The sequence below is a fragment of the Hemitrygon akajei genome, chromosome 20, assembly GCF_048418815.1.
Source record: "Hemitrygon akajei chromosome 20, sHemAka1.3, whole genome shotgun sequence".
NCBI classification, from domain to species: domain Eukaryota; kingdom Metazoa; phylum Chordata; class Chondrichthyes; order Myliobatiformes; family Dasyatidae; genus Hemitrygon; species Hemitrygon akajei.
Window position 1 is genome coordinate 41,701,048 of NC_133143.1, and position 11,077 is coordinate 41,712,124.

The following is an 11,077-nucleotide window of genomic DNA, read 5'->3' on the forward strand; positions in this document are numbered from 1 at the left end:
TGATTCTGATTCCTTCCAATTCTTTGTAGCTCCTAACCTGAAGCAGCGAAATCATTTGACTTTCACTCTTAGTCGTTTCTGGTATCTTCAAACTTGAAAGCTTGAAACCAGTGCACAAAACAGTTCTGAGTTGTCTTCCTACTTATTTCTCGCCAAGTATCAATGACAAAAATCCCTGCTTTTTGAACACAAACACATGAAACTGAGCAAACATGAGGAAATCTACAGATGCTGGAAATTCAAACACACACAAAATGCTGGTGGAACACAGCAGGCCAGGCAGCATCTATAGGGAGAAGCGCTGTCGACGTTTCGGGCCAAGACCCTTCATCAGGACTAACTGAAAGGAGAGATACTAAGAGATTTAAAAGTAGTGGGGGGAAGGGGGAAATGGGAAATGAAAGAAGACCGGAGGGGGTGGGATGAAGCTAAGAGCTGGAAAGGTGATTGGCGAAAGTGATACAGAGCTGGAGAAGGGAAAGGATCACGGGACGGGAGGCCTCGGGAGAAAGAAAGGGGGAGGGTTCTCCCGAGGCCTCCCGTCCCGTGATCCTTTCCCTTCTCCAGCTCTGTATCACTTTCGCCAATCACCTTTCCAGCTCTTAGCTTCATCCCACCCCCTCCGGTCTTCTTTCATTTCCCATTTCCCCCTTCCCCCCACTACTTTTAAATCTCTTAGTATCTCTCCTTTCAGTTAGTCCTGATGAAGGGTCTTGGCCCGAAACGTCGACAGCGCTTCTCCCTATAGATGCTGCCTGGCCTGCTGTGTTCCACCAGCATTTTGTGTGTGTTTTTACATGAAACTGATGCTACTTCGAAATATTCACTCTAAGCATGATGTAATCTAACGACCACACAAGTTCACACGGCTGACACTAGTTAGAAACTGTTCGACAACAGCCTCCTGTCCAAATTAAGCAGCACAGTGTCCCAAATAAGCGGCTGCTCTGATTGACTGGAACACACAAATTCTTTCTTGTGTTTTCATTCAGGATGTTTAGGCATCAAGGACAGGGCTATTCTTGATAGTCAATTTCCTTTAGCTGCATAATTGTCCACCAAATTCATATCTGAATATGGTTTACAGTGGGGTTGTTCCAGATATGCTGGTTCCAATGTTTAATGCGCACATGCTACTCCATAACAGCATCCCCAGACAACAAATCATTTTTGCACATGGATGTTACTGCTCCCAATATGCCATTCTATATTCCTTAATAAGCCAGAGTTGAACTATTGCTTAGCAGTACAAGGATACCCTGGATCACAAGTCTGAGGCTGTTTGAATGCAATTCTACTAATAACTCAATGTCTTCTGTGAAATCAGTCTTGACTGTAAAATGGCACAGTATCCATGGCATCAAAATAAGACTGGGCTATCAATAATATTGAGTTAGTCAGCAGACAATCAGGCCCTATGGCCCACGTTCACGTTGACTCTCAAGTAACTATCTACACTACTACCATTTTCTAGCACCTTATTAACAGCCTTGATACTTCAATATTTTAAGTTCCATCACCTACTTGGACAGCATATTCCAAATTCAAACCACTCTCTTGGATGACAAAAAGTTCTTCTATAGATCCTTTCTAAACTTCATACTCTAAACCTGTTCTTTTTAGTTTTAAATATCTCTGCTAGGGGTAAAAGTCTCCTTCTATCCTAGCTATGCCCTTCAGATTTTTGTATACCTGAATCCAAACCACCTACTTCACTCCATGAAAAACAAATATAGCTAACCTAATATCCCCATAAAACTGTAAAACTATTCTGGACAACATACTGGTGTATCTCCTTTGCAATCTCTCCAGTACAATCATGTCATTCCTATAGTTCGGTGACTGGAACTATACACATGCTCCACATATAGTCTAACCAACATTTACAAAGTTGAACCATAACCTGCTCTTTTATTCTATGCTGTGCTAATGAAGACAATTATCCCATATCTTCTTTATCGCTACCTATGCTGCCATCTTCAGGGATCATTGGATTTGTACAGTGGTCTCTGTTCCTCAATGCTTCCCAAGAGCTTATCGTTCATTATCTTACTCCTTGAATGCTCCCAAACTCCATCTCCTCACATTTATCATAATCTGCCTTTCAAAACCATCACCAATTTTATACCACCTGCAAACTTATTATACTTCCTAAATGTATATCCAAATTATGTTTACAGCAAGCAAAGAGGGCCCCAGCACTGAATCCCATGATAATCACTGGCTTCTAATCATCAAAACTCTCCACAATCACCCTTTTCATCCTATTAACATCCAAATTTTAGATTCAATTTACCAATTTCTATGGCAAATTCCACAGGTTTTAACCTTTTTGATCAACTTCCGCATGGGACCTTGTGAACGGCCTTACACAAATCTATGAAAACTACATCACATGATCAATGACCTCTGCAGATCAAGGTGAAGGAATTTCCTCCATTTTCCACAATTCTAGACTGGCATTTATTTATTTTCCCCAGGATTCAGTTAGTGATGGTTCTGCTGTACAATTTATTGAGTATCGATGCTGCCCATATACATTGTGGTCTGTCCTTACTGTGCTCATGGCCCTTTCAAGTGGAGCTCAAAGAATAATATTGACTCATTCACTGATTTCAGAATCAAAGTTGAAGATAACCTGGTTACTTTTCTTGTAGCTGTATCTAACAATGAGTCCCACACAAGAAACTAAGGACACAGGAAGGTTGTGATGATGGTATCGTCATCAATTGTTACAGGGAGAAGACCAGTAAGTGGGCCTGAGGAGGGGAAAAATGGTTTCAGCCATGATTGAATGGCAGAGTAGACTTGATGGGCCAAAATAGCCTAATTCTGCTCCTACATCTTATGGTCTTAACAATGGAGAAAAATTGAGAACACAGGCATACATCTTTCTCTCACCACCAGCAAAGGACAAATAATTTATACAAATGAGTAAGATGTTGTTCTAAATGAGCCACCACAGTGGTGTAACTTGTATAGACAGTAGCAGAGTTCTAGGCCTGGTTTCAATTCTGATCTCAGTTGCTGTTTGTGCAAATTTGTACATTTGCACCATAACAGCATGGATTTACCCTGTGTACTCCACTTTCCTCCCACATTCTAAAGATGTCTGGGTGGTAGATTAATTGGTCACTTGAAATTGCCCCTGGTGTGTAGGTGTAGGTGTGCAGGGGAATTGATGGAAATATGAAAATAAAGGTGAGTGGGAGCTTGGAATGTAGATGGATGGCAAATGATCCCACTATGTCCATGAGCCTGTTTCTGTGTCACATGACTGACTTCTCCAAATTGCTGGATAATGTGAATTATGCAGGCGGATTATGATGTGCAGACACACATATGGATCTCAAAAGCAGGGATCGGCAGAGTTCCTCTGTCCTTGACTCCTTGGGTCCAAACAACAATTTTAAACAGCGCATCTGGATATCTGAAATAAAACCAGAAAATGCTGGAAGACTAAGCAGGGTTGACTGCACCTGTGGAAAGAGAAAGAGGGTTAAGATTCAAATTGATATACTTTCAGCAGAACTGGAAAATATTTAAGATACTTAAACTGATCAGAATAATTTTGCCATACCTTTTAACACTCTTTATCAAGTAATTGCTTTTAAATTTGATGGTTTCATGCAAGTCCAATTTCACAATGCTTGAAACACAATTGTATACTGCCATCTACACAGCCATTTAAAGTAAATGGGCAATTTAGACATGTGAATGAGTAATGCCTCACAAATTAAGAACAGGAAAAATTATTGATCATCCTTTATTATTTTATGGCAGAGAGAAAAATGGACTAGGAATGAACAATTTAAAACTAATATGTTAGAAATGCCAAATGTTAAGTTTCATGAAAACTTTTTAAACTTCAAATTGCAAAGCATGTAAGTATTCATTGCAGTCAATTTCCTGGGTTAGGCTCCTGAAAATATTTTGTAACCCAAACTGTTTGTAAGATGGAAAGGAACAAAAACATGTAGAAGAGAATCACAGAAACAGCTGTGATGGGAGAGCAGCTGCTCAGGCTGCTCAGTACTTCCAACTCTGCTCAATTTCATCCAGTCTCTGTTCATTGTGGCTCAGGATGAAGGAGCCCTATTCCTACATTTTGTGTAAACACCCATGAACTTGACTATCTGAACAGCTTCATTCTATACCGTTATATCTAAGCCATGTCTTAATATTATGCTTAGATTCAGCCATTACCATCAGTCAACGGTCAGAACTTTGTCAACGCCCAATCATAGGAACATATGAATTTGGGATAGTAGACGACACTGCCCCTCAAATTTGCTCCAACGTTTATTAAAATTGTGGCTGAATGTAAACTGATTCTGTATTCTTTCTTATCAAGAGTTTACCGTTGCCTTAAAAATGTTCACTGTTTTAACCATCTTTTGAAAAAGGGTTCCAAAGTTTCACAACTCTCAGGAGAGAAAATATTGCTCCTCAGCTGTCCTAATTGGGGAGCATTATTTTTAAAACTGACCCAGTTCTAATGTCTCATTGAGAAAAATCCAGTCAGTCTCTATTGATTGCTCTTTCAGTCAAGTGCCTTCTGTATATCCACTTTTCAGCCACCCAGATGGAAAGTCTTAATCAAAATGTTAACTGCCTGTTCCCCGTCACAGATGCTGCCAAACCAGTAGTGTTCTCCGTCAGATTTGGTTTTAATATACAACTTCTCTGCTTTTGTATTTAACTCCCACCATTAAATAACATTGGCAGTTTCCTCACGGGCTGAGCCTGCATACCAGCCTTTTGTGCCCAGATCCCTTAATAGATCCTTAATCCCTCAATAGTTCTGCACTTACATTTAGATAACATGCTATTTTCCCCAAAACAGACACATTTCCAAATTATACTCCAGATTTTTTATCTCCATGCCACTCACACAATTCATCTTTGTGGTATCCTTGCTTTCCTACCCATCTCTGTGCCATTAGCATATTTAGCAATCATTCCATGGATGTCTTCATCCATGTTGGTCATTAACATTCAGAGTGCTGAACTATTGCTTTGGATATGCAACGGAATATCTGACTGTGTATTGCAAAGTCAGAGTCTACTTAGAAAAAGAGCAGTGGACACTCCTTTTGCAAGTAAAGCTTCCACTTATGAAGTGAGTTTTCAGAAAAGCATAGCAAATTGGCTGTGTTATATACAAATATCTAACTTCACTTACGTGCCCCTATTTGGAGAGCAAATATACTACCAATCACTGCGTTCAACTGAGAATACTGTTGCAGACATTAACAAGAGTTGTATTTCAGTTGGTAGTGTGCTCACCACAGTCAGATCGTTGTGGACAGTCCCCACAATAGAAACTCAAGCAGTTAGGCTGTCCCTAATTCTGTGCTACTCCAAGTCCAAATTCTCCTTTGAAAGCTGCTCCATCAAATTGCAAAAATGTTGGGATTTTAAAGATTAACTAGCATTCTGGAACTCATAAGAGAACATCTAAGAAATTCACCCATGAGTGAAGAATTTTACTCAGTGCCTTGCAAGTTAAATTTTGATTATCCCACAGGAGGGTGACAATGGGCCCAACCCTCAATTCCACTGGGAAGCTCTTAAATTCCAATCATCTGAACTGGATGGACATCATCTTTATTTCTCTCCTCTATATCCTCATCATCACCTCTTGGTTACCCACTCAACTTGTAGCCTGAATATTACTTTACACATATTTGGAACAAGTTATGAGTAGCAATTGGAAGGTCCCAATATTCATTCTCTGTAAAATTTCAAGAGGACTTCATGAATCTTGAGGAAGAACATGCACCAGAATGCACATTTCCTCATCTTCCATTCTCCTTTTGAACTGATGTAGACAAAACCTATTCAGTTTCTTTTCAGCAACACACGCAAAATGCTGGTGGAACACAGCAGGTCAGGCAGCATCTATAGGAAGAAGCACTGTTGACGTTTCGGGCCGAGACCCTTCATCAGGACTCAGAGTCTCAGGGCCCTGACCAAAGGTCTCGGCACAAAACGTTGACAATGCTTCTCCCTATAGATGCTGCCTGACCTGCTACGTTCCACCAGCATTTTGTGTGCGTTGCTTGAATTTCCAGCATCTGCAGATTTCCTTGTGTTTCAGTTTCTTTTGCTTGGCTTTCCAGGAGTTTAATTGTGTTGCATCCGTACTATAAAATTTGGTCAGCATACAACCTGACAATTCAACTTCAATTTATGAAGTGAAAACAATCCCACCCTTTGAATGGCAATCAGAATTCAACATCTCTCAATTATCTATACAATTTGTGGAAATTTGAGAGTCTCCCAGACCATGCTTCCAGATGGTCAAAGAAATTGTTGATCCTCCAAATTCAGTTATATTTTGTTAAGTGAGAAGCATTTGGTCTGGCGATAGGGAATGACATCACCTTAAGCAATGAATCAAGTCTTAGGTTGCTTGGTAAGTGTAGTGCTGAAGAATTAATGATTTTTCTGTGACCTTTTTAAAGCAACATTATACAAGATAAGGTAATGAAATTGAAATAGTTAAAATCCCTCATAGTACTGTTTTCTTCAAAACAGATAGTCCTTGTGTCAAATGACCTCCTCCTATTGTGAGCTATTCTACAATTCTTCATTAATTTCCAATCATAATTAGCCAACCCAGAATTCTCTCACAGAACAAATGATTGCATGGATATGATCAAGACTCTGAAGATACTGCGTTCTCCACGGATGAGTGGCAAATTAGTTACTAAATTAAAACAAATCAAAGTTCTCACTGCTTCATTTTTAGTTTGCTGCCATCAATATTCATAAAACAAAGGCAAAACTACTGAACTTCTGTATACAAATGCAAATCCAGTTTGCTTCAGCTGTATCAACAAAGTGCTCTTCAACCGATACACTCAAGGATGCGTGAAGGTTAGGGAACCATACCTGAGTAAGGCTAATTAGAAAACTATTTAAACACATACATCCTACTCCACTTCCCTTGTCTTTATTCTCAGCAGACCTGCCAATTACACATCTCTAACTGGCCCCAAAATCCTTTGTTAACCCTCTTTTGTCAGACATTACCTCCTTTAAACCCACAACAGTGTCCATTTCCTTGGGGGGGGGGGGGGGGCGCGGGGCAAACTTACCCTGTCCATTCCTGCAAACTTCCTCTCTTTCAAAGCAATTTTAAGAACTCCGCCGTTCAAACTCATTCATCTTTTTTTGAACTGCTATTTGAATACCATCTGGTAAACAGCTGTCCTTGTCCCCTACTACTCCCAGCTGCCAGAATACTTGCCCCACATACAGCCACTAAGGAAAAGAAATGTGTGTTTGGAAGGCTGAAACCACTCTGAAACTTGATACAACTCCATCCCTGTTAGCCTAAATTTAAAAGCCCATCTACAACGCTGTGTTCACCTGACCACATACCTGGACTATATCCTACATCTCCATTTTCACTCATTTCCTTCCCTACCTTAAATCATCTGCAACTGAAATATTAACTTGTCTTAATTCGCTCTCAACTTAACCACTTGAACATACACTTTTCCAGACTTCCTCAATCTATCCCCCTAAACTCTACTGCTATTTAAATATTTGTTTACTGTTGTGCTTATTGACTTCTATTGAAATTAAACACCTAGCAGCTCAACATTCCTGTCCCATCTTCAATGTTCTCTAATCTCAGTCATCACTATTGAAACTCCATGAGACACAGCACAGTAACAGTAACAGACCCCTCTGAGGCTGCACCACCCAATTACACCCACGTGACCAATTAACCTACTAAACTGAATGTCTTTGAAATGTGGGAGGAAACTAGAGCACTTGGAGGTAACCAACAGTCACAGGGAGTACGTTTAAACTCCTTACAGACAGCAGCTGGAACTGGACCCTGGCTGCTTGCGCTGTAAAATGATGTGCTAACCACAACATGATCGTTAACACTTGATAAGTCTTTCCAACACTAGCCCAAGGTTCCCCAATAACTTCACCACTCGCACTTTCTTGGCCTCCAGTTATCTCCTTAGCTCATGTATTTCATATTGATCTCATGTTTAAATATGAATTTTTGTTTGTTAACATCCCTGTGAGGAACTCAGTGCATTTTGCTATGCTAATTGAGTATATAAAAGTAAGACGACTGCAAAAGGGACAAGAGAATAAAATAATGTTTTTGTATTAAAATAAGTTGCAATTTTAAAAACAGTATTAATGTCAGTTAAGCAAGTTCATCAAAATGAATTGAGGTTTTAAAATAAATGAATGAGAATGTAGTGAAGGAGGTGATCGAAGTTAACAGTTATTTTTAAACAAATAAAACCATCCGTGCCACTAATAACCACCTACTGACGTGCATGAATACAGAAAGGCACTGCCTCCATTCGCATTGGTGTAGGTGAGCTGACCAGAGCTCAGACTCAGTTAAGTCCACTACAGGCACCTGGTGGGTTGTCGGCTGTAGGTAAAGTTGCATGGAAGTACTCCAGCCCCAGGTGCCCGAGCGCAGCCCCACGCCGGGCCGGGTCGCCTCACCTTTCCTGAGCTCCCGGTGCCACACCAGCACGATGGTCTTGGAGTGCTTGCGGTGATGAATCAGCCAAAGGGACAGTGTTTGCACGCTCTGCTGCGAGTTGCTAAGCTCCGCCAGTTTCTTTTCGAGAGCAGACTCGGAGAAGGCGGACATCCTCCCGCAGGCCGCGGAGCTCGTCTGCAGCCCCTCCCCGCCGCGGAACGCAACACAAAGAAGCAGCGCCAGCAACCTGCACCGGCCAAGATGGCGGCCGCCTTCCCCCTTACGTCACCGCGCTCCCCGTCGCCCGCCGAACGTCGGCACATCTGGCTGGCGGCCGGACAACCGCCCGTCGCCGTGGCCGGCCGTGACGTCAGTCGCACGCTGAACGCTGGGGCAATGCACCGTGTCCAGCAGCGTCTGTGGAGGGAAAAGCAATCACATTTCATGGAGGAAAGAAAAATAATCCGACTTTTAAGTATATTTAAGGTGTTATTGTTCAATAGTACTCTGGTAGTTTGAGGTGTGGTATTTGTCCGCAAGTTGGAAGCTTGTTGGTGATCAGCTGTAGTCTTGCATTGAAAACCAGAACGACGAGTATTGAGGGTGGTGATGCAACTTTACTTGACGTTGACTAAGTTTGCTGTGAACTGACTGTCTTAAGATCTTAATCAAAAAATCTACAGACGCTGGAGCACAACTTTCTCTCTCTCCCCCCCCCCCCCCCACCACTTTCTGCATTCTGCAGGGATCACTCTCTACCTGACTCCCTTGTCCATTTGTCCCTCCCCACTGATCTCCCTCCTGGCACTTACCCTTGCAAGCGAAACAAGTGCTACACCTGCCTCTACACCTCATCCCTCACTACCATTCAGGGCCCCAAACAGTCCTTCCAGGTGAGGTGACACTTCACCTGTGTGTCTGTTGGGGTCATATATTGTGTCCGGTGCTCCCAGTGTGGCCTCCTGTATATCAGTGGGACCCAACGTAGACCCAACACTCTTGTCCACTAGAAAAAGTGGGATCTCCTAGTGGCCACCCATTTTAATTCCACTTCCCGTTCCCATTCCGATATGTTCATCCATAGCCTTCTCCACTGTCGTGATGAGGCCACACTCATGTTGTATTCTGTCTGGGTTATCTCCAATCTGATGGCATGAACATCGATTGTTTGAACTTCCAGAAATGATTACACCCCACCACCACTGTCACCATTCTCTATCCCTTTTTCTCTCTCACCTTATCTCCTTGCCTGCCCTTTGCCTACCTCAGGTGCTCCTCTCTTTTTTTCTTTCTTTCATGGCCTTATGTCCTCTCCTATTCTCTAGCCCCTTCTCCAGCCCTATGTCTCTTTCACTAATCAATTTCTCAGCTCTTTACTTCACCAGTCCCCCTCCCAGTTTCACCTGTCACCTCGTGTTCTGCCCTCTCCTCCCCCCCCCCCCCATGTTTTAACTCCTCATCTTTTTTTCCTCCAATCCTGTTGAAGGGTCTTGGACGGAAACGTTGACGGTACTCTTTTCCACCGATGCTGCCGGGCCTGCTGAGTTCCCCCAGCATTTTGTGTGTTGTCTAAGATCTTAGCTTCGATACCATCGTGCAGTAGACATAAAAAGGAGATGAACTTCAGAGGGTGGTGTCCTCTGGCCCTCCTGATTTTCGTTTCCTCAGCAATGTGGAGAGCAACTCGTTACTCTGTGAGAAGGCACAAGAAGGCAGCAGGAGAGCACCTAAGGATTTCCAGCTGATGCACCATCAATAACTCTGAGATGTGGGTTAAGGTAGGCTTTTATTGGCTGGAAGAAAGCACAAGCAGCAAGTGACCATCACACAACATCCTGGAGACTGAGGAAGGGTCTGTGTCTCCAATCGCCTTTATACCGGGGTCTGTGGGAGGAGCCACAGGAGCAGTCAGCAGGGGGGCGTGTCCAGACAGGTATATGTAGTTCACCACATTCACCCCCCCCCTTTGTTTTAAAAGAGAGTCCCCATGGGGTGAAGTTTCTTACAAGTATATTTACAGGTTAAGTCTATCAGGTGGTTGAATCTGTCGCTGCGATCTATGTAGCACCGGCTGTGATTGCACCGGAGACGGTGGTTGTGCTGGTTCCGGCCTGACTGGAGGTGTCAGCCCACTAGGCGTCAGTGATCCCTCATGCGTGTGCGAGGTGCCTGGTATATGCGTGTGCGAGGCGCCCGGTATGGGAGTGTCGTGAGGAGTCTGTGTAGGGCTCGGTGTGCGTGGTGCCACCTCAGGTACAGGGTTCATAGTTACCGTGGAGTGTTCGGGGTAGTGGTCTGCTGCTCCTGCAGGCGCCAGGTCGCGGACGGAGACCGTGTCCTCCCGCCCATCAGGTAAGACCACGTAGGCATACTGGGGGTTCGCATGTAAAAGGTGAACCCTCTCGACTAGCGTGGAGTATTTATTGCTCCGCGCATGTTTCCGGAGCAGCACTGGCCCTGGGGATGTCAACCAAGCCGGTAAGGTGGTCCCAGTGGCAGACTTCCTGGGAAAAGAAAAGAGACGCTCATGAGGGGTGGCATTGGTGGACATACATAACAGAGAGCGGATAGAGTGGAGTGCCTCAGGGAGGACCTCCT

The 11,077-nt window shown here is 43.2% G+C and overlaps 1 protein-coding gene across 7 annotated transcripts in view; it reads right to left on the reverse strand.

Moving 5' to 3' along the window:
- The window catches only part of LOC140713755 (regulation of nuclear pre-mRNA domain-containing protein 1A-like), a 69,007-nt gene extending 60,222 nt beyond the window's left edge, over positions 1-8,785 (reverse strand). For 4 of the 7 annotated variants that reach the window (XR_012095725.1, XM_073024239.1, XM_073024238.1 and 1 more), the window contains exon 1: positions 8,500-8,782. Coding sequence is in view for 6 of the 7 variants with exons in the window: in XM_073024239.1 (XP_072880340.1) it covers positions 8,500-8,650 (151 nt within the window). In the remaining variant the exon portion in view is untranslated. Of the gene's footprint in view, positions 1-8,499 lie in introns of all 7 variants that reach the window. The other 3 variants (XM_073024242.1, XM_073024236.1, XM_073024237.1) reach the window with 3 other exon arrangements.
- Between the last annotated feature and the right edge of the window lie 2,292 nt (positions 8,786-11,077).